General features: G+C 40.5%; 3 protein-coding genes across 16 annotated transcripts in view; 2 read left to right on the top strand and 1 right to left on the bottom strand.

Annotated features, from left to right (window-relative positions):
* The window catches only part of LOC141909598 (extracellular sulfatase Sulf-2-like), a 60,142-nt gene extending 54,581 nt beyond the window's left edge, over nt 1-5,561 (top strand). For 9 of the 11 annotated variants that reach the window (XM_074800089.1, XM_074800087.1, XM_074800086.1 and 6 more), the window contains one exon: nt 2,530-5,561. In XM_074800089.1, coding sequence (XP_074656190.1) covers nt 2,530-2,867 — 338 coding nt within the window. In that variant the 3' untranslated portion in view covers nt 2,868-5,561. The remainder of the gene's footprint in view (nt 1-2,529) is intronic. The other 2 variants (XR_012619761.1, XM_074800094.1) reach the window with 2 other exon arrangements.
* Nucleotides 5,562-8,311: 2,750 nt separating this feature from the next.
* LOC141909874 (uncharacterized) lies at nt 8,312-15,550 on the bottom strand. The gene is made up of 6 exons (XM_074800539.1): nt 15,503-15,550; nt 15,345-15,405; nt 14,462-14,623; nt 12,845-13,122; nt 12,294-12,402; nt 8,312-9,871 (listed from the first exon to the last, which is right to left on the bottom strand). The coding sequence occupies exons 2-6, from the start codon at nt 15,400-15,402 to the stop codon at nt 9,471-9,473; spliced, it is 1,008 nt and encodes a 335-aa protein (XP_074656640.1). The 5' UTR covers nt 15,403-15,405; nt 15,503-15,550; the 3' UTR covers nt 8,312-9,470.
* Nucleotides 15,551-21,599: 6,049 nt separating this feature from the next.
* Nucleotides 21,600-24,403, top strand: part of LOC141909587 (signal transducing adapter molecule 2-like) — a 31,760-nt gene continuing 28,956 nt past the window's right edge. For 3 of the 4 annotated variants that reach the window (XM_074800055.1, XM_074800054.1, XM_074800053.1), the window contains exon 1: nt 21,600-21,687. In XM_074800055.1, the coding sequence (XP_074656156.1) occupies nt 21,645-21,687 (43 nt within the window). In that variant the 5' untranslated portion in view covers nt 21,600-21,644. Of the gene's footprint in view, nt 21,688-22,345; nt 22,740-24,403 lie in introns of those variants that run through there. The other variant, XM_074800057.1, reaches the window with a different exon arrangement.

The raw sequence follows: 24,403 nt of genomic DNA, 5'->3' as shown, positions 1-24,403 counted from the left end.
TTTGAAGAAGTTAATGGAGGCTCCATTTGAACCTCTTTCGGCAGCGTCATTTGCAAACTTGTCAAAAAAGACTGTATTTTTGCTATTCTTGGCTTGCTCGGCCCGTCGCTCTGAGATTCATGCGCTTTCAGTCCGACAAGGTCATATTGTCTTTGGGCCAGCGAAGGAATTTGTTTCGCTGCGGCCTGCTTTGGAATTTTTGGCAAAGAACCAACGACCAGGCTCGGTTGGGCGTCAATGGCGAATTGAAGCCCTAAAACATTGAGTGGAACCGGGCATCCCGGACAGGACTTTATGTCCTGTGCGGGCATTGTGTTTCTATTTAGATCGCTCTGCTTCACGGAGGGGTTCACGGGAGCGGTTATTTATTCCGCTGCTGGATCACCTAAAGGGTGATATTTCGGGGGACACAGTGGCCCGATGGGTCTCTTCACTGATCAAGGACATTTTATTGAAGGAGAATCTTTCCTCGGAGGGAGTGGTTTCTCATCAAGCGAGGTCTATGGCTACTTCCTGCGCAGCCTTTTCGGGTGCTCCGTTGGAGGAAGTCTGTCGGGCCGCCTTTTGGAATTCTCCATCGACATTCACGTCATTTTATTTACGGGATGTTTCAGGCCAGTTAGGCTCATTAGCTTCACTTGGCCCTGTTGTCATGGCTCAAGGTGTCCGTTCTTTCCGATCGGACCCTTTAGTGTAGAATATTTATGTTGCATTATCAGGATCACGGGGGTGTATCCTTGTACATAGTTTGGGCTCATATCTGCAAGTATTAATTTCGCAAAATTCTGGGGGGGCCCCTGAGCTGGATGGACTCACTGTGGCCAACCGGTCTTCCCTGTGCTACAGTGCTCCATTCCGTGCTTGGGTAAGTGCTCTCTTACCTTGCGTTTGAGCGGTGGTTTTTCTATCTACCTTTCCCACCATCCTTGTGCTAGGCTAGTCTAGCAAAAACCATAGGAAAGGGTACAGTACTCGACGGAAATATTACAATTTTTGGAACTAAAATTTGTATTTCCGAGTAGTACTTACCCTTTCCTATGGTGGGAATCCCGCCCACCTGCCCCGCATAGCTGTTTTTTTTTTGGTCTGCTATGACGTAAAAAGATAGCGGATTTCACCGGTGGCTAAATGCAATACCGCAGGGCCGGGTCGTATAGAAAAACCATTGGCGATCAATCCAAATTTAGAAAATATTGGCAAAAACCATAGGAAAGGGTAAGTACTACTTGGAAATACAAATTTTAGTTCCATAAATTGTAATTTTTCATCTGCCAATTATGACGCAATTGGCGGCCATCTTGGTGTCAGCAGTACTCATTCGTAAGTGGGAAAAAGTTTTTCCACATTATATTGATACCTAAGCGTACTTTGTTACCACAATCATTTAGAAAGTTGTAGCACATAACGTGTTCTATGATTGTAGTGAGTTTCAAGTTCATTGGTTTTTGTATATGGCCACCAGGGGGCGTTGAATAATGCAATATCTTAGTATTTCTATATTATATTCGTATGAATGCATATTTTGCAAAGTTCAATCAATTGCAAAGTTGTAGCTCATGACATCATCTATGATTGTGGCAAGTTTTAAGGCCATTAGTTATTCTATATGGTCACCACGGTGCGTTGAATAGTAGAATAAGTTAGTATTTCCATATTAAAGTGGTAACGAGGCATATTTTGTTATCACAATCAATTACAAAATCGTAGCTGCTGACATGTTCTATGATTGTGGTGAGTTTCAAGGTCATTGGATTCTGTATATGGTCACCAGGGGGTGTTGAATATTGAAATTGTTAGATTGTTGAGCATTTGGAACCACTTCCCAAGTGGGCATGGTGTCCCCTAGTTTGTTGTTGTTTTCTTCTGTGTGTTATTGATAGTCAGAATGTCAATCACTTGTGACTGCGTGTAAAAAAGTCACACTAAAGCCTGCTTTCTGAGCAGTGGTCTGGAGCAATGAAATCACCTCTAAGATAACGCCCCTTGGCTTTTGAATTGCAAATGTTTTTATCCCAATATTTTTTTTGTCTAATCTATTTTAGTAGTCTAGTGTCGACCAGAAGTTGTTGTTCCCAAACAGAAGTATCGGTAGCCAAACATAATCTGGTTTTCAGATAATTTATGGCTATATTCCTATTTCCTAGATGTGGGTCTGAGAAGTCAGGGCTCATTTAACAAATCAAAATGGTGGCTTTTTCAACCGGATTTAGGGTCCAAAGAGTAAGAGTTAGGGTATGATTATGCGTTATGATTTGTTAGGCTATGTATAGTAGCAAAGTTGAATTGTGGCCTTAGGTGGTTAGAGTACCTGCAAAGCTCTCCTATTCGAATCACTCATTTTTTGGTGGTGATTTACTCAGAAGTCTAGCAGATCGGCGCATGCACCTTGGGGCAACATTGGGCCCACCTCTAGGAAATTGGACTAACCCTAATTTGTTTGTGGCTTGTAGTCAATGAAATAATGATCTAGCTTTTTCAAATCGTTAAATGAAGAATGAAATGTAGCATGTTTTTGTTGTATTTCTGTAGGGAAACTTTACGAACGGAAAAATGGAAAAATCGACCAAAGCAGATTTAATCATCGGCCGGATAAGAAAACAATGACAACGGACAAACGAACATCAACGCCATCTGCTGGCAGTGACGTTATCATCGACGAGTCGCCGTCGTCTGGTGGTGCTGTCATCGGCTCCGGATACGCAAGTGGAGGCTTCGGTATTTCTATCGAAGAACAACAGAACATTGTCAAGATCTGGAGCAACGACAAAAATGACGCGCCTCAAGACACCGACGAAGAAATAGACCTCCTCGAGGAGGAGGCATTTTTACCGTTGAAAAGTGATCATCAAAATCATTTTAAATCTTAAATCCATGGACTCGAAAACTTGTGGTTTTAGAGTCATGATTTTAGAGTCATGAATAAACCATGTAATTAAATGTGTAGGGGTCAGATTGCCGCGAAAAATGCGAAAATTCATGACAAATTTTGAAAAGTGATTTGAAAAATCTTGAAATGTAAGAAGAAATGTAAGAAATATTTTGAGAAAAGTGTCTCGTCAGAATATTTCTATCCCTGTCTCATTATTGCATATCCAACAGAGCTCAGAATTTATGCACAAGTTGTGTTAAAGATTATCTGTTCAGATTGTGATCAGTAACCCCTTATGTTATTGTATCGAGATATGAAAATATGCGAGCAATTGGAAAATGTTTGTATAAAAAAAAGATTGTGAAAAATCCTGGTGAAAAGCTTATTGTAAGGATGTGAAAAAAATGCAAAAGATTTTTGCTTTCGTCAATCTGACCCCGCTTTTATCCAGTATATGCAATAATTGATCAAGAAATTGTATTTTGTTGTCTTTTTTGTATGTGTAAATTTTAAACTAGGCTACAAGCTGTCTCATGGTACTGCAATGTAGAATTGTACAGTGAACTTGTTTAAATGAGGTACCGGCACTGTTCCTGTGGGAGGTGAGGTTTTGCTAGTTACTCGGTTACTGCGCTTCAATTTCGTCTCTATTTCAATTAACCCTTTCTGTGCATCTACTCCGCACCAGACTTTACTGTAGTAAAAGGCATCGCATTATATTGATGTTATTAATAAATAGTTTGTATCCCTTTTGAAAAATGGCATTAGCTGTCAAACATTAGTGAAATACTATGGGGGTATGCCCGTTTCGAATTTTTAAATTATCTCTTGCACTTTTGGGTATCAATTAGAATTTTCTGATAAGTAAGTTCATATAAATCAATTTTCAGTGAAATCTATACCATACATTGAGTGAGAGTCATCTTACATCTTATATTCAATGACTTTGATTTGGGGGGCTAAAAATCCAGTTCAAATTTCATTCAGTATTCACTTCCTTTAAGATCCGAGATTCAAACTACCGACCCCTTGCCTACATGGCGACCATTTAACTGCCGGGCTACAACACCCTTGCATACTTCTGTTTTCACAGTTAGTCGACTAGAGGTTGGAGCTGATAATCAACCCATTGTAGTTCAGTCTTAACGCATTTCACACCATGGGCCATCTTGAAACAAGGTCCAAACTACAGTGACCGGCTCAATATTTACGAATGATTGTTCGGACTTACAGACATTCGGTTTCACTTTGTTCGCTAAGAGTCCACTATAAATGAAACTTCGCCCAGAGTGTATTGTCACCTGTTGTGTGCTGCCGGTACCTTGTTGATAGATACATCATTTCATGATTGCCAATACCGTAGAAATACTCTGCATGTAGACGCATAGATAATCATAATTGTGTTGTGTAATCGCGACTTGTACTGATTACTATAAATCAATCGTTGCTCTTTTTCTTCATCTTATCAACTAAATCAGGGGGACTTGTGAGACTTGCAAAAGTGCAACAACATTTTTGAGCGCCCCTATTTATTTTGTCAACATAAGTTTTGTTTGGTTCATCAGCTCTAAGCCGTTTGGAAGTACTGGAAGAAAATGTGCAAAATTTCAATGAATTTTTCTCCATTCTACTTATGGGTGCTTGACCTTGTTTCTTGATAATGACATCACTGGCAAAGCCCTTTAGTATCCAAGTTCAATGTTGGACACCAAAGGTTTTTCCCAGTGACACCATCATTAAGGACACACATAAGAAAATATTATTGATTGTTCTGTTATGTGCTAGTGAGTCATGCGCAAAACCCATTGCCATGTATATCTTCAAAGTTGAACATGCTTTGATACTACCCAGTGCACCAAGATCTTTACAGTATACCATCATCTTTATCTTCACAATCTAAGAACAAATCGATTCTTAATGAGCAGAGTAGATCCTACTAGACCCATGGCCCTTTGTTAGGTATTAAATTGCCCTTTTGGGACGTGACAAGCTCTTCTTTTTGAGGGAAATTTTAAGACGATTTGATCAATTACCTTGATCTTTCGTATATATTTGAATCCCCCAAGGGCCCATCGGCATCAACTAAAATGGTCTTGGACTGGGCTTTAGTTGTTAGATTGGGTATGTAACCAAAATGAGCTTAGGCTGGTCAGTGTTTCCCTGCATCGGGTGCTTTGGGTTTTATAGCCACCCAGGATAAAAATGTTTTCTTTAATTATCGAGAAAACAATTTGTCCGATATGTTCTTACTGAGCTTTGTAAGCATAAATTTTAGTTTGATGATATGATGATGTTTTTAATGAAGTTCCAGTGAGTATAGAACCAAATAAGACTTTAGTCTTCTTTTCCTGATAATTATTTCCAAATTCGTTAAGTGTTAGATAAACGCTGTTAATTCTGTGATTTACTTCATACGATATAAACGCACATCATTTTATCAACTCAAGTTGACCTCTTCACACAAAATAATGGATAAAAATTTTAATCATTAAATGTATATACATATATGATATTGTGTAAATAATTATGTAATGAAATAAATGTGTACAATGCATATATATGCGCGCTTTACCCGAGTTCATCTCTATGCATAGTTGAATGCAGTTGATAGTTGTAGACGAGTCATGTAAACCTGGCGTTAAGTGTATGGCATTGTGGCTGCTGAAGTAGCAAGGCTTCCAATCTCCTTAACATACAGAAACTTTAGCTTAATTTTGGTTGCTATATACTAGTGGTAGCGGATATTATAAGGGGTGGTTGATTTTCAGAGAGGTGGATGTAAAAATGAAAGGAGTGATCTCCCCTCTAAATCCTATTGTGGGGAACACTGTAGTGCATAGTCACTCTTAATAAATACTATTGTTTCTCCTCCTCATTTACCTGATGAAGCTACTCCTTACCCAATGAAGCTACGTAACTAGTAGCAAAAGCTCATGATTTCTTTTGAAATCTAGTTAACCTACACAGTACTACCTTTTAACTCATTTACCTGATGAAGCTACTATGCATTAGTAGAGAAAGCTCATATCATACTTCTTAACCTATGAAGTAATATTTGTCTTAACAGTTTTCAAAACAGTGTCTTGGCAGGGATTTAATCCTGATAACATCACACGACCCGGCGATTCGAAAATCATGGCATATTCGTTGTAAAATCATGTTCAATTATCAACTAGGTACTTGAATTAAAACTTACATTCAAGTGATCATCCAACTATATACATCTGTACTTGGAATTTCGATTTCAAAATCAAACCCCCTTTTGTTTCCGGCAGATGTGACTGGTGGGTTTGTAAAGGGCGCTACAAATATGCATAAAATCAAAACAACTGATCAAATGAATAAGGAACTCAATTTACGAAATCAAAAACCACTATTTCTAGATCATTACCATGATAATCGCTCTTGGGGAATGGTAGTCCTGAGTAGTAGGAGATGTATGATGAAAACGTGGAGATCTGATTGGGTAGACCTCAACACTGGCTTCTCTCAAGGATCCCCGATCACCAGTGCTGGTCGAAATATACACACTCCCGTTAACCCGAGCTGCCTGCCGGTTTAATGAAAGAGCCATGTCAACCCACGTCCTTCTGGAGAATACACCCCAAGGAAATTGTGTTCTACTACTGTATTGAGAAGGGCATGAGCTACAATGGTGAGACATGTTTGAGGCCGCCCAATGAAGTCATGTCGCCTACATATGCTCACACTGCAATCCCATTATCAAGACTCCCTCCGGGATTTGAGTGTATTCTTTGATCACCAGCTGAATATCACATACGTAGCACGTCAACCAAATAATCCTCAGAGCTACCAAGAGAGTAAACTCATTGAAGGCTACAGCTGGAAGGAAGGCGGATGAACAGCACTTGGTGATGTTGTACAAGAGCCTGGCGCTAGTGCTGTCCATCATGGTCTTAGTGTCGTGGTCGAGTCTAGTGATACTCGGGCTCGAATCCCTGCTCGGGGAGAATGATCTGCGCATGCTCAGATATTACTTGAAGTGACGGATAAATGAATTACGGATTAGAGAATTAAAGTATGCTTGAGTGTTTTGGCTTCTTTATTCGAAATATTCTTTATTCGTTTCCTGGAAATCCTCATTTTAGAAAATACGCTGTTCGGGCCACTTTCACGTTGCTGAGCGAATCGTGTTGTTTGATCCACGATGGAGGAAAGGATCACACGCTACAGATTCCGATAGATTTTTTATTATGTATACTTTGCGACCGTCTCTTGACCAAAAGATCTTTTGGTAAATAATTTGATCCTTGGGCATTGTTCATTTGGTATCAGTCGTGTATGTGAATAGCTATACACCTCTCACCCTCGGCCAGAACGCCAATTAAACCACCATTCCTATCTCTTAGAATAAAACTCTCGCCGTACTGCCATTGACGTTTCCCATCTGTTATGTTAATAATCGATACGTCATATGCAAGGGATTCGCAACCACGAATGTTTTTTTTTCAAATTGCTTGTCACTACGTTGCTTAGCGGTAAAATGATCGACGTGTAGGATGAGTATCGTTTCACCATGCTTCACCGCGTCTGAGTTCGTGGGAATGGTGCAGCGTATTCATTTGGTTTTGAGAACATTCTGCAATTGTTTCCACTAATTGTGGGGTACTTTTAAAACCCTCCAAAGTTTAAGAGAATAGACTTGAATTGTGGGGTACTTTTAAAACCCTCCAAAGTTTAAGAGAATAGACTTGAATACTTTCAAAAGAATATCTACATGTACCGCCAAACTTCCCGTGGTTGGTGTTATAACGAGCTTGAACTTTTGCGCATTTTGTTTCGTTTCGTTTCGTTACCTATTTCGTCGTTTCGTTCTTTATAGCAGGACCCTTACCTCTTTGGAGTTTTTGGAAATTAATTCTGACTATTTTTGGTTTTTGGCAATGTGAACGTACCCATTCTTGAATATTTGACAATCATTTTGTCGTGCCTGGCCCTTCTTAGAACATTTTTGGTAATATAGATTGGAATTTTTGGAAAAATAATTCTGCCCTTTAGGCATAGATAGTCATGAATATTTTTGGTCATGAACTCGCACGCCCCTTTCTTGAGAAAAACCATACTATACAGCCTACGACTATGACTGAACTGTCCTAACGTTGACCAAGTTATCAGCACAAGCAACACTGGCACCAGGCCGACAAAGTCCCGGACAAAAGAACCACCAAAAAATTGTGCGTTTGTTCAATATTTCTCAGAATAAACCTACCGAGTGATGCGGGTTCGAATCCTGTTGGCTGCTTACTGTGTGCGGGAAACGCTTCAAAGGCCGTGGTACTGTCGTGCACTAGGATAAATGAATGATCTAATATGTTCGGTTAACTCTTTTTTGGAAAACCAAAGATCCGAACGACTAAAGCAAAAATGAATAAAACAAACGTAACGTAAACGTTAAGTATATATGTAATAATAAAGTAATCATGGTTGGAGCGGTTTAAGGTGTCAGCGCCATTTTGAAGTAATTCCGGCCAATTTGGTTATTGATGTCATCGTGCGTCGGTTTCTCCGTCATATTTCGAGTATAATGGTGATAGAATTACGCAGAATTTCATTTATGAGTTAATATTGATTATACAAGTTAATATTGATGTCATTCCGCACCACTGTATTTCTTAAGCGGCGTCGTTATCTTAATCTTAATTAATCCGGTGTCCACTGAAGACGTCGTCCCTTGTTTTTACTCTATTATTTTTCGTTTTTGCGCCATAAAATTCGTTTAATTAAATTCGTTAATAAAAATGCCCTAGCAAAAACAAACTTTCGTTTTTGCTACCCCGCAAAAACGAATCTTAACGTGCAAAAACGAAATATTATAGCGCAAAAACGAAAATATTCGTTTTTGCTCCATTACTTTTCGTTTTTGCTCCATGATTTTTCGTTTTTGCGCGGTAAAATTCGTTTTTGTGCCATAGCAAAAACGAACTTTTGTTTTTTGCTCTATGGATTTTCGTTTTGCATTTTTCGATAATCGAGGTCATATGTAAATAATTCAATAGAGCAAAAACGAAAGTTCTTTTTTGCTAGGGTGCAAAAACGGATATATGGGGCAAAAACGAAAAATCATAGAGCATAAACTAATATTTTCGTTTTTGCGCTATAATATTTCGTTTTTGCGCCCTAGCAAAAACCAAAAGTTTGTTTTTGCGCGGTAGTTTGCAGGTTTCGTTTTGCGTTTTTCTATAATCGAGGTCGTGTAAAGATTCATGCATTTGGCCCTTATCAGCCACCATATAGACGCGCTTGTGCAGGTTGCATTTTTACAAATATAGCTTTTTGAAATTGTATAAATTTGACAAGCTTTAAATATTCTAACGATTGTTTTCTTCTTTTTTCTTAATATATTTTAAGTTATAACTAAGCCAGTCAAAATCTTATGTTTGAACACTTCACAGAGGGTGTGGCTCGTGACATTATAGCTTATTGTTTCCTGTCAGTGTTTGGGACTTGCCGCACGTAACAACACAAGATAATCAGGGGATTTACGTACAATTCAAGGTTCAAATGTCTGAATCACTTATATTGCATCTGACCACCAAATGGGTAGTCGCGTTGTGAAAGCACGAATATGCCTGTAAGACCTCTATATATGGCCGTCCATGATGAAGCTGTATCTAGGCGGAGGGCTATGACCGCATTCAGCTGTCGTCTGTTCCATAGCAGTATCATAACTGGGCGGCAGACTACCAGACGGCGATCGCGATTGGCGGCTATTGGTGACCGGATCTGCGACGTCATCGTCGTCATAGCTATATTCGCTATTCAAATACCCGCTGACCGTTTCAAGTCCGCCGGTTTCGTAAAGAGCGTTTCTGCGCTCGAGGCCGCGTGGTGCACGCCGACATTGGCCTCGTAGGCGGTGACAGCGCCGATATATAATTCCCACTATGCAGATTATAGTTATAACTACAACACAAACGCTGATAATCGCTGCTGAAAACATGAACGAACCCTCGCCACTTGAAAATCCGTCATCACCCGCTCCTGCGAAATAGACAAAACTAATTATGATAGAATAAATTTTGAGTACTTTATGACTAAAAGTACTGTTTGTAGCTAAAAGTAGAATAGCTCGGACACTATAGAAATGAGACTCGATCTCCAATTCTTTTGCGTTTTACGCTTTTCATTTTTACGCTACGTTAATACCAGTAGACTGATTTTAATGGCAGTACGTATTAACGTTGAATTGAAACGAAAAGCGTACATCTAAAAAAGAAATTGCTAGAGAACGAGTTTCATATTTCGGCCCCAATCAGCCACCAGTGGCGCTACTCCAGTATGCGGCATTAGTGCGTGTGTAGAGTTACATTGCGTTATTCGACCAATGTCTGGCTGAGGGTCGACTACAGCTAGAGTTAACTATGAGTAGAGGAGGCAGCATGTCAATCTGTTACCCAGAACTGAGTATGACAGCTATTCCACCCCTTTTAATGCTATCAATGTTTTTCATAAATCCATTGCGTATTATTAAGTTGTGGATGATTTGAATGATATTGACATTTCGAAACACAAAAAAGGCACTCATGTATATATTACATTCAATTATGATCTAAGTATATCTAGATAAATATATAAATTGGTTGGAAGATTTTTAGGACACATCACGGTGATAAATGGATTGTTTAATGTTGATGACAAATCTTTGGTTCTCAATATCCTTGGGAAGGTTTCTAGCAAGATTCACTGCCCCCTTTCCCAAATTCACTGTCCTATAAAATTCACTGCTGCTTTTCACGGCAGGAGTCTTCAATTCACTGCTTTCACAGCATGCGACGAACCCTGGCAGTGGAGCGAATCATTTGCAGTTTCCAAGAAAACTTTAACTAGGACATCACGCGAGCGCACTTTTCATATACATGCACAAATCAATACACCACACTGCGAGTCTGTGATGCGCACATGTGTGGAGCACGCATATACGTGACGGCGCATGACGTATTCTTCCGAAACGAAATGTAGTTCCACATGGCCGGCGGAACCGGGGCGGCAGCCTTGGCCGGACTAAAACTTTGCCGATCATGTTTCACTTCTTGACGTAATAATGCCAATAATCATACAAAAGTTTGCATAAAAACTAATATCATCTTGCCGTGAATTTTGTCCCGATGAAGGGGATTTATTTCAATCTCATGCCATCCCATTTCGAAAACTTTTGAAAAAAAGAGGACTCCCACTCCCCATCAGTGCTTCGCGCTCGCAAGTACCTCCACACTCTGGCAGAAGTGGCCTGACCAATGTGTTTATCCTTCCGCCGGCCCTGTTCCAATATAAAACTAAATTGATAATTAGTTAACGCATTCATTCAATATGGTTCGAGATTTTAATTACTGCATTGAATGTTTGGAGAGTTCCAAAAAGAAACTAAGCCTTGTTCGGAGGTTATTTTGAGCTGAAGGAAGAAAGTTTCATGTGCAATAGCAAAATGGACTTCGCTAAAGCGAAAGTCCATAATAAAAACATCATCGTCCATTGCTACCATTTGGAAGATGTGTGTAGAAGATGTGTGGGAATTAGTGATTTATACCATTGGCAGTTGGGAGATTGTCCCTCTGTGGAACATGAACTATCGTTAAAATATTAACGAACCTGTCGAGGACGAGTTTCCTGCTAGTTAGTATAATAGAATATAATATTAATTGATTCCTGGGAATAATTGATTAGGTAAAAGACTTCCTCGAAACAGAAGAAAAGATTATTAGTATATGCGGTCACGCGGAACCTAACTGGCGTGCAGGGCCTACCGTCAACAGTGAACCGTCATGTACAGTTCACTTTACAGGTGCATATTTCTGCCTATATGTCTATGTCAACCGCCCAGTTAAGTCATCACCTAACCGGTGTGTAGGGTGTCTACCTGTCGACCGCCCTATGCAGTCATCATCTACATCGGGTAACTGGTTTGTAGGGTGTCTACCTGACAACGTCCTGTGCAGTCATCATTTAACTGGAGTGTATGTTGTCTACCCGTCAAACCGTCCTGTAGATTCGGTCTCTAAAGAGAACGGTTTTTATTTCATTTAGATTTAATTGATATGTAGTGGAAATCGAACGCTGAGTGACCAACTATCCACTAGCAAACCTAGTGGAGCCTCGCCTGCCATAGGTGGAATTATCGATTGCCAAAGTAGCACTGCGGGTACCCCATTAAATTACATAACGTACTGAGGCGGTTTTCTGGTTTTATAGAGCGGTGACAGCCTTTTTCGGCTACGTAGTACGGTAGATAATGAGATGTACTAGTTCTTAATTTGACTAGAGCAGATCTCATCTAAAAGTTATTTGAGACGCAAAGATGATATGATAATTTGAATTCAGATTTAAATAAATCATAAAAACGTTGGTATCTGCTATGATGAGCATGTGTGACGGGTTTGACAAATTCAGGTCATTTGAACTAACTTACCTGGTCGTCGGCTATTGCAGTATCCAAGTTTAAGGTATACATCATCTATGGCCACCACACCACTCCCTCGGTTCGATTGGTGCTGCAGCCACTGCACTTCAAACCCCAACTGAAGGTAGAATTTGCATACGAGGTGACGATGAAATCAGCTAATCCATCATATATATAAATACGTATCAGGAACCACCGCAATACACCATAATCATTATTCGACTTATTGGTAAAAGCTTTCCTCAACAAAAAATTGATTTGAGAGAAATTATGATTCAGTGTGAACGCGGTTAGACCTGTTTACTACTATTCCCACTGGTATGCTGTGGTACGAGCTGGTGATGTAAGCTATGGTTTGGTGGCGAGGACCAAGTTTGTTTTCTGTTGCTCTCCATTCACCATTGAACCGCAGAGCTGTGAACACCGACCAGTGTTGAATATGACACTATAGTGACCCCTGCCAAATTTTCGCTTGCCACAATTGGAATCCCTTCATTGCCACGGTAGTTTTGAAGGTAGTGAATAAATTGACTGGCCAAGGTTTTGTATAGCATGATTACCGTAAAGTCATCGCGAATGTTGCTGAATGGTAGTTCTACTCTTCTCTGCACCCACATACCAGAAGTGATATCACCAGCGCCGCCTACAGAAGTCAACATTGTAGTCGGACCAAGCGAATTCTGTCCAGCGGCAGTGACCTTCATCTGCGGCGCATTGTAAACCTGCAATCCGTAGATGTTGTACGAAAAGACAAGACAGGTGGGTGCGTACGTCATCGCGAGTCCGCTGAAGTGAACACTGCTGTACGGGTAATTGAACACCAGGAACGAACCGCTGGCTGAAAAATACCTGATTAAGATGTAACCGTTATACGTAAACCGGGTCCAGGGACACTATCCCCACTTGTTGGAATGCATGACAATTAGACACTCTCAATAATCATCGGAACCTATTCAAGAGCATGTCATGATAGATATTTCGCAACTCATTACAACAGAATATGTTACATTATGGGTCAAAAAATTGTATAATTCAATATCAAACTTCTGAGGGGAGACCAAAAACAGTGGGTAAACCGTGTTTCGCGTTTCGCGTGTGGTGTGTTCTATGACATTTCCAACAATTATAAAGGTTTTAGGTCAAAATAAATTGATGCTTTCTTAAAAAGATACACTGTTCATCCTTAACATAGATCGATGACTCGAAATATGCTTGCGTAAAAATAAACGAAAATCCTGTCAGATGTAAGAGACAAAAAATCCAGCCATAATTTCGACTTTTTAGCACAAAAAATTCACAGGCCTTTGTCCCACCGACCGACCCTAGTTTTCTTAAGTGATAAATAAAATCTAGATTATTGGACAAAATAATCCCCCTCCCCCACTTTTCTGACACTTGAACATAATTTCTTAACATAGTCCGCTTATATAAGATTCCACAGTGTAAATAACCGTTTTTGTCGTAATTGTGCAAAGCATTTTTTGTAACAGTCCATGTGGGCTTTAATTAATTCAGTCATATAAATAATAAAGTAGGTAGGTTGGCAGTTTTTCTTCTTATAGAAAAAAAAATTCGAATATTTTTATGACGGTGAGTAGGTCTCCGTAAATAATTTTCTACAGGACCAAATTTCCAGTTTAGTGTTAATTAGCACGGCGGTCAAGGAATTGTTCAATCGAAGGTCGCCATCAAGCACAGCCGTACCATTTCCATCGTCATATTGTTGAATCCAATTGGTAGAATATACCGGTATCTATGATGTCGATCTCAGTGTTGACATCGCGCTTTGGTTAGGTAGAAAGAAAATGATATTTCGAGAATGAAGAGCTTTGCAGTCGGCCACATATACATGTACATGTATATATTTCTGAAAAAAAGTTATTTCATCCAAAATGTTGCAATAGCTAGGCTAGTTGAAATGACGAAATATCGGGTCGGTCGGGCACTAGAAACTGGGCTTTTCTTTTGGTGTAACCTAAACGATAGTTCATTATATCCAGTATGAATCAAAAATTCTAGACGAATTTCAAGGTTTGAAATAATAGGCCTAACTGATTAATCGGTATCGGTCGTTATACCGAGGTTCCAAGGAATGATGATATTCGATTATTATCAATTGTCTTTTAAAAACTCGTATATTGAAAAAATACGTTGATAAAGTACTAAAATCTACTTACGGCTATTGCTCGAATCAATTATGGGGTAGTCGTCAAAAGAACCCGCCTCTACCACTTTAGCCCCAATCATCCTTTCAATATTGCAACCGGTGGTGAGAGGCCAGCCTATCATATTTTCAAAATCACATTGCCAATAGATGTGATTATCTTTGGGTATCGACGCTGCAAAAATGACTTACATGTATTACGAAATTTTCAATTATCTGCCTCAACTAACACAAAAAGCTTTCTAAATTCGTGCCATTTATCTGAAATATTTTGGAAATATTTTGGTCTCCGATTTCAAATCTTTAACCACTGTATCACTGCCGGTGGGTGTGCTGTGTTAATAAGAGGCGCACTAAACTAAGAAGTTTTATTCCCTGCATCGTTCCCGCCAGGTTTGCTGGGTTCATGTAGGGGCAACTGAATGAATAGGGATTGGGGTTACTTAAATTGAGGATTAAAATGTATCTATACAGTCGAACCTCGTTAGTACGATTCGGCTTACAACGAAAACCTCAGTAATACGATGAGTTTAAGAATCCCAGCTTTTCTTATAGAATTTTCCTATAAAAATGTTTGCTTAGTACAATCACGATAACACGAAACTCACAATTATACGATGTAAAAATTTACGATCTCCGACTCATTTCTAAACTAGCCTACATAAACACGTTTATAGTACGATTTTCCATATAATGAGTTTCTTTATTCAAAGTTGTCGCCAGCGGCATGTACACACACGCCGATCTTATTACAGCCATGATAATGATAATATAGAATACCAGTTCTACATTACTGAATGAAGGATTGAATATTGTAGTACTGGATTATCATGACAACCACTGCGAAAAGAGTGTAGCGTCATGTGTACTTCGTCGCAATCTGCGCGCATTCTTACCGTGTGACGAGCCCAACATGAAATACAACGAAAACACGAGTTTAAAGCAAATTTTCATTTTCTAAAAATGACCAAACACTATTTGTAAATCCATCAGAGAAACTTCAGAATATCTGCTTTCGATTCTTATTTCGTTTTCAATATATAGACGTGTATACTTAGATATTGTGACCAGCTACTGCCATTTTGATTTCCTTATCGATCGATTGAACTTATAAAGTCTGATAACAAGCTCGAACCACGTAACTCGTTTTCTTATCATTCGCGACGTAGCCTATTTACCTGTCAAAAATAACAGTGACGTTATTGGATACCGGCACCACTTTTACTAACTTCTTTTACTATGGCAAGTGAGGATTCTACGATGATGCGCGGATATGAGTAAAGTTTGAACATCTTTTAAAGTAATTTTTATTGTATACACTGCTTTAAAGCAGTACTGTGGACTTTCGTCGTCGATTTATGTCGAGCAGTGATTTCAAAAATGGCACAGTTACGTTCAAAACGGCACTTCGTGTGTTTTGGAATGTTTTTGTCACGACACTTCCGGGTGTATTTCGCCACATATGGAAAACTGTACCGCTCGAATTTGGTAACCAATGTGATTAACCAGTTACTGGAAATGTTTTAGAGGTTAAATGATAAGCTATGTCAAGTTACGTATGCTTATTTCGAAATACATAATTCAGTTTCATAGTTTTGGCTCAATTTTATTGTAAAGGCGTTTTATGCGTGTTAAATTTACTTTATTTGGTTCATCGATGCCTCACAATCTTTCGCGCCATCTTATTGTGCATTTGCCAAGATAATTAAAAACTAGTTGAAACTGCCTCTATGTGTGCGTACATTATATTCATAAGTTTACTCTATATTTTATCTATTGCTGTGAAGACAGCTGTTATGTTAGTCAAGAAGAAATAGCTCGATACTGGTGAAATATGGTTGGTTAAACGGGGTCGTCTCATTACTCCGAAGTCCCGTTACTCCGCAATTGTTGTTAAATTTAGTCTCAATACTTCCAAGTCCTCATACTCCGAAGTACCAACACCGAAAACGTTATTTGTGAGGGTTACGGTGAGGTTGTACAGCGAGGAAGAAGATAAGATGACCATATGAATAACCATCACTCTGATTGCCACCCTCAATGTATCCTGGGCACTTGCTGATAGAGAAAATTTGAAAACAACCCGTTCATAACTATTGTTATTTTGGACAAAATTTAGCTAAGGCCTACATAAAAAGTCAACTCTCATTAATAACCCTCACAAATTATAATCCTCTTGGTGGAGGTCGTAATAATTTGAGCTAAAGATGATGTGGTTGGTGTCAATTCGTTTAAAGAAAGATAATCGCCTCTCCATCTCCAGTGATAGCACACGAGAGACGCCGATCGATTGCTCAACGGTTGCTTGCAGAACCGGTCGCCGCAACCAGCGACTTAAAATCGCATCGTGCGCGCCAGTAGGCTTATTGGACCTGGTTTTATAGGGACGTTGAATTCAACTATCGTTCCCTTGGCAATTAGAATAAATTATTTAGAAATTATATGGAGAGCGATATATAAAATGTGTACCTTGTAAATAAGTGTCTTTATTTTTCGACTATGTTATACTGACTAATCATACTAATAGTACCAAATCGTATCTCCTTTAGTTACATAAAAATCAACTAGAATGAGGCAAAGCCTCAAATGCCGCCACCCTGAAATTCACCGCCAGTTACAGGGTTTTTGGTAAATGCGTTAGAAATATCGAGGCCACAATCATATCTATAAGAATGATATAAGAGACAATGTTTACAAAGTGTAGAAAATTGATCAACTGTAGCAGTCTCTAAGCTGTTTTCCCCTGATGAATCGGTCAACAATTGCGGCATCTAGGCTGTTAATTTTTTTCTGTTGTTCCAAACGCGTGAATGCTTGCAGGGTGTTCAAAAAATCAGACTATTGATCCGGCCACCCACCTGCCCGTGGTCAAGCCCAATAGTTCTAGCGAAAAATGCCGATGGTTCCGTTAGCTTATGCCGCGATTACTGCCGACTCAATGACGCAACAGTCAAAGACGCTCACCCGTTAGGTAGGATAGACCCTTGAGGCCTTATTAGGCGCGACCTGGTTCTCGTCCCTTGATTTGACCAGCGGATACTGGCAGGGCCCGATAAAGGAATCAGATAAGCATAAGACTGCGTTCACGACTGAAAACCATCTGTTTGAATGGAATGTCATGCCGTTTGGGGTCTGTAATGCCCGGCATCATTCAGCAGACTGATGGTGATGGTACTGGACGATGTTGCGTGGAAAACATACCTTATCTACCTGGATGATGTGGTGGTGTTTAGTCATGATTTACCAACCCATCTGACGCGGTTACCTGAAGAGGTATTTCGTTGATTCCAGAAAGCCGGTCTCAAGCTCAAACCGAGGAAATGCTCGCTTTTCCAACGGCGCCTCAAGTTTATGGGGCATGTAGTAAGCGAGGCCGGTGTCGATACCGCCCGTGCCAAATGCGATAGAGTCAGAGATTGGCCGACCCCAACGTCAGTTACCGAATTGCGTAGCTCTTCCTTGGTCTCGTGACATATAACTCGCAATTCATCAAGGATTCCGCCGAAATGACAGCCCCGCTACACCGTCTTACAAGGATAAACGAACCATTCGTCCGGACGCCCAAACAACAACTAGCGTTTGACGAACTGAAAGAAAAACTGACCAGCTCCCCTATCCTGGCATTCCCGGATTTCGGAGGGGTGCTGTCACAGTTACAACGGGATGGTTCTGAGAGAGTGATCGAGTACAGTAGCCGCACACTGAAAGGTGGAGAGGAGAACTACTGCGCCACCAGGCGCCACCAGGCGCGGAATGTTGGTCTTGGTTGACATGATCGATCACTTCTGCCACCATTTTTAATAGGCAGGATGTTCAAAGTTCGCACAGACCACGCAGCACTCAAGTGGCTACAAGCCTTCAAAACCCTGAGGGTCAAGTGGCTTGAACGTCTGTCGGAATATGATTTCGTGATCGAACATCGAGCTGGAAGCAAGCATTTGAATGCAGACGCCCTGTCTCGCATCCCTAAGAGACAGAGGAAACATGGGGACTGCTCAACTTGTGGTGACACTGGTCCAACTATACACCAGGTGACTGCGAAACATCAAGGCGATTTGACTGCGTACCCCGTTATATGTCCAGGGACAATATAATCGAGGCACAAGTAAATTACCCCTAAATATTAGAAATTAGGGAGTTTTTGGCCGGAGATGGGATCAAGGACAGGAAACAGCTACAGCGGTGTGCTTAAACCACTTCCGGCGGCTACCTCAACGAGACAGAGTGGTACTACCCATTTCACTGACTGATGGAACCATAGTCACACAGCAGGGATTTGCGAGGAAACATTTTGGTACCAAAGGACAGAGTGTAAAATTAGGGAAAGATTCTGGGTATTGGGCCTCTTAGCTAGGGTCAGGGATTTTGTCCAGGGCTGCAAAACTTGCCCCCCGTCCAAACTACCAAAAGCCCCAATGATGTAGGGCGACGCTTCCAGCGTGTACATGTAGACATCGTGGGCCCACTACCGAGAACCCGCCGCGGCAACGTCTACATTCTAGTCGCTCAAGATGCATTCACTAAGTGACCCGAAGCATGACCAATTCGCACGGAAAAGGCCTCCGTGGTGGCACGTGTCCTTGTGAACGAGTGGGTCATCCGTTATGGCTGCCCTGAATCCATCCACTCGGACAAAGGTGCTAACTTTGAGTCGAAAGTCTTCATGGAGATGTGTAGGATCTTGGCTATTGAAAAGACCAGAACCACTGCCTACCATCCTATGGGAAATGGGCAGATGGAACATTTCAATAAGTCCCTGAAAGCCAAGCTGACCACGGCCGTCAATGAATGTGGAACGAACTGGGACGAAGAACTCCCTGCGTGTTTGATGGCATTTCGTTCAAGCGTCCTGCACTCCACTCTTGAAACGCCGTATTACTTGATGCACGCCGAGCAAATGTCACTACCAATCGACATCAGCGTATGCTTGTCCGAGGACCACCAACTAAGGACTGACTAAGTATGGTATTGCCTTCTTGATCGACTAGTGATGGCACAAAGGCGTCAGAAAATTGACTATGACCGTTTCGCAAAGCGCAGGGGTTACAAGGTCGGAGATCGCGTGTGACTGATGAGCCGCTTTTTGAAAAAGGACGAGGCATCTAAGTTCCACCGGAAATGAAAAGGGCCTTACGTCGTGACCGACAGACTATCGGAGGTGAATTACAGGGTTGTCTTGGAACCAGGCGCCAATCCGAGGGCGGTGAAGAGAAAGCAGGTTGTGCACTTCAATGATATGAAACCGTGCTTCCTGTCTAGTGAGACCGTGACCATAGGTCATAAAAAACCTAGACAGGAACCGGTTAAAATGACCGAACCCGAGGAGCGACCAACTCTCAACAACGACGAGGGGGAGGAAGATGAAGACTGTGTCTGTACACGGGCAAAGCCCGAAACAACGGCGGTTATTCAAGAACCTTTTGTAACAGCCTTACCCAAAACCATCGCGAGCCTCCTACTCAAAACCGCCCCGAGCCTGGGCCTTTGAACATTACAGGCAGGCTAAACACTGATGGGCACAGACGACTCAGGCCCAGAGTAGGGATCAGGCGCCCTAGTCAGTTCATAAATTCATGTACAGTCAACAATGATGATTCGCTAGCCAACCAAAATATGGGCTCAGACCCGTTGGTGGGTCCAAACACAGCTATAGGACCCCCAGTCGCCTCGGACAAGATAGAGCAGAGCAAAATTTTTGATGTACAACTGATCCAAAATTACCAGAAATGTCGCGAAGTTCGGTCCCGGGTTAACGTGAAGAAGGGCTACTGGTTGGAAATGGGCTTGTACCTTGAATTAAAGGGTTAAATCCTATATATAGATATACCCTTGTATATAACGTGTATATATTTTCTTACTCTTAGTAGACGGTATGTCATCATTCGAAACTGGTGGTGACTAGGATTTCAGACTCCCTTGCATCTCATGATGGTATGCTTGGGACCACCCACCATGCATGATTCGGGTGGTATCTGAATGTATAAAATTCCCGCCATTTAGTCTTGTCGTTGCAGCCAACTCATGTTTTGAACTATTTATCATTTCTAGTATGGACTGTATCGAGTTATCCAGTTATCTGGCCTCCACGAGGAGACACAGACCCTTAAACGGCAGGCCTCGAAAGAAGTTTGTTCCACCCTTCATAGACGGGATGCGACCCTCAGCGAATTAAGAGCAAAGATTGGCAGACTTTAGAACTTTTTATGATATAAACTGAGACAAAAAGGGCACTTCTTAACATCGGCACACTTTCCACGGCACTTTCATTTACAATAATGTCTCTTTTATAATATTGCCCTTTTGAGTGAAGGAAAATGCCTTAGGTTGCCTTTTTTGATTTTGGGCAATTCATTTTCATTCACATTTTGCTTTAGTCCTAGTACAGAAAGGCAATTATTCTTTATGGCGCACAAATTATGTGCCCTTTTATTTACTTTTTAACCGAAACAAAAATTTTTCAAGGGCATTTGAAAACTGCGACTTAAACCGCACGTGCTGCGTGCGATAGTCTGGATCCGCGCGCCTGTATATACCCCCGGTAACTATAATACGGTACCGGCTCTATGAATCTAATCGAAAAAGGGCAAACTTCGCCAAAAACCTAAAAAGGCACAAGCAAATTGAATGTGGAGGCAAATTTAGTGGCATGATACCAATAAATTAATTGGCACTCAAAGTCAAACTCAGTGGCATGATACCCAATAAATTGATTGGCACTCAATCTCAAACTCGCTCGCTGGCCATTAATACAGGCCCTTTTCAAAGTTGGTGCCCTTTTTTCACTGTGCTGTAGTCACTGAATGCTGGATCGATGCCGCCTGGCGTATATCTAAATTCGAAGCTAATGATTTTAGTAGGCCTACACGGTCAAAACCAAAGAGCCCCTTTGTAGATGGGGGCAATTTTCTTTCAGTTTTTGATTAAGTAAATCCATTCCACGGTACATAATACTGCTGTTAAATGAACGATCCAATTGGGTTTAGTGACAGATTTAAATGACGCAATAAACAAAAAAATCAAAACACAGCGACCCGCAGGTCGTTCAATAGTCGGAGCGACCCGTTTCTTCCGTACCGGTACGTGCTGCCGCCTATAAACATTACTTGACGTAATTTACTTCCGTACATGCGCAATACACAGTTACTTCCTGGTTTCATTAATGAATCGGTGAAAATACTAAGCAAATAGGTTTTAAAATGCCACTTTTCAACGCGACGACCCCGTTCGACGCCGATGTCGGTAAGCTTATCCTCTTATAAACTGTTCTCTGCGTATCTCAGTGAAATCTGAGGGTTCTAGGTTGGTTCATTCCATCAGAATTTCACTTTAAAGCGACGGCGATTGTTAGTTATGAAATCGTATGCGAGACCTATTTTGGTCACTTGACGTGACGAGTCATTTTGTCACTGATCCCGAAATAAACGATGACTGCCACAGGGGTTTGGCCATGGGCTTGGATTTTTTTTCAGAGTGGTTGATAATCTCGCGAGAATGGTGCTAAATATGAACTGCAAAGAAACTGCAAAATATCACTGAGTCAGAAATACCTTGTTGTGTTTATTGTTTATTTATCTGCTATATAGCTCTTATAAACAATTGGCTGTTAAGGATCAGTATCAGGCAGTCGCGACGCTTTACTATATAAAACTACAAGGGATGAAATGCCTTTCAAGTCATGCCAGCCAGAAAGTTGGGACAGTCAAGTCACTTGTCTTGACGCTTCTCTGACTGAACGCGAACCTGAAGCATCTAAGGTGAAAACTATAATACGAAAAATATATGAGAATAACTTACATTCAAATGCATTTTTGTCAAGGAATTATATATTTGATAATAATTTATTCTATTTAAGTTATTTATTAATTTTATATGATTCAAATCTGACAATGAATATCGGTCTGTGAATATGTTAACTTTTCATGTTAAAGTTTTAAACACGATGACGTCATCAGAATGTCATGTGATCGTCCCAACTTTCTGGTTGAAAATTTTAGTACAGCCGAGGCCTGGCATTTCATCCCCTGTTTTTTACAGAAAAGCGTCGCGACCGATACTGATCCTGATACTGATCCATGGCTTAACAGCCAATTGTTTATCGGAACTTTATAACGGCTAAATAAACTATATAAACACAGGTATTTTTGTGATGTTTTGAATTAATTTGCAGTTCATATTCAATTGTGGGGGTATGGGGGCCCTCCCCCAAGAAAATTTTAGAAATTTAAAGCGTTTTCCGTCCACTTAGAGCGATCTTGAACCCATGAACGACTATTAGGCCTATATTTTGGAAGGTAATGGCTATTTCCATTGTGGCACATCCTCATTCTATAACAATCAGCATCTCATGTATTACGGGTCGAGCCTTAAAATGCACCGATGAATGCTCACTAAAAAAAGGTCGATAGAATAAATGGATACACATCGTAGTAGATACAAAATCAGTGTTGCAATGCAATACGCGACGATAAGTACAAAAGGCGCTGAACGCTTTTATAGTTCACTCGATTACCAAACACGCCGGACCAGTTGAGTGAGATCATCATCAACTATACTTTTACATCATTTTTGGAGTATTTGGAAAGATGATATTTTTCAATACTGAAATCCGCGGGGAATTCTCATCTCTGAATTTACTGGCCGGGGTTCGAGTCTCGCTCTATCCGCTCTATTTTCTCAAACTCTGTTCTCCGTGCACTTTCCTTGAATTTTCTGCGCCGAGTAAATCATCCAATTAGAGATGATAACTGGTAAAATATCGGTCAGAAGTCGGTGACCGGATCCGGCAAAATAACCACATTGAAAATCCCATTTCAATCACTCAGGATTTCATAACCCATTGATTGACCAATTTGCTCGAAATAAATTTTGGAAGTGGAAATTTAGCCAAAGCGGCATGGTTTGAATTAACACTATTTTGCAGACATCTGTATATTATAAGATAAACTTCTGGATAACAGTGAAATTATTGTATTAGGTTCCGCGTTAGGGTTTTTATAGGGTTAGGGTCTAGATGGTCCAGGCGTTAGGATTAGAGTTAGGGTCTGTTTTACAGCCCTAGTTACGGTAGGGTTGAGAGTGATAATACGGGATATCGACAAATTCAAGTTCTTGAATTACTCGTTTGATGGCGCTAGTCAGAACCGGAACTTGGAACCTAAATCCACCATGTTCTAGTTCATTTGCAATAAAAATCTCTCGCTTCAAGTTTTCGGTTAGCGATATTTTATTTACTATACAACGGCACGCGTAATCCTTTGAGTATGATACTCTGACAATGTGTTGAATTCGATAAAACCTCACTTCGAACGCTAAAGATCACTAGAAAATTTCTGAAATGTAAAAAAACTACCAAAAATCACAAATTTAGCGATGACGCTTGAAGCAGCTAACGGAAGTAATGACTGGTGCCGGGTGTCATCACTTTGTTGTTGAGTTTAAGACTCTTAAGGTAAATTTCTTGCAGGCTACACTGATAAATATGAAATAATATTATGAAATAAAATTGATTTTAGAAGGACTAAACTCGTAGATTCATAATAAAAATATGAAAAGTACCAGGGCCCAGTTTCACGAAAAAGTTTAAGCCTAAAACGGTTAAGTTTGAATTGTTGTCCTCATTGAAAACATGAAGTAGCCATTGGCAATTACACCAAAAATTTGAGTTTAACTTTTTTGTGAAACCGAGCCCAGGACTCGAACCAACAATCAAAATTGGGCCCTCAAGTGCTGCCACCATGTGATACCTGGCAACCAGTCTTTACATCGTCAGCCGTTTCAAAATGTTTTTTGATAATTTTAGGACACTTATAGTGATTTCTAGCCTTTGCAGTGAGGTTTTATCATATCCAATAGCGGTAGGATATCATATTTAAAGGAGTATGCATGACGATATAAAGTAAGTAAAATATCGCTCGTTAAAAACTTGAAGCGAGAGATTTTCATTGCAAATGAACTA

The sequence above is a fragment of the Tubulanus polymorphus genome, chromosome 8 (assembly GCF_964204645.1).
Source record: "Tubulanus polymorphus chromosome 8, tnTubPoly1.2, whole genome shotgun sequence".
NCBI lineage: Eukaryota > Metazoa > Nemertea > Palaeonemertea > Tubulaniformes > Tubulanidae > Tubulanus > Tubulanus polymorphus.
This window is presented reverse-complemented; position numbering and strand designations above follow the sequence as displayed.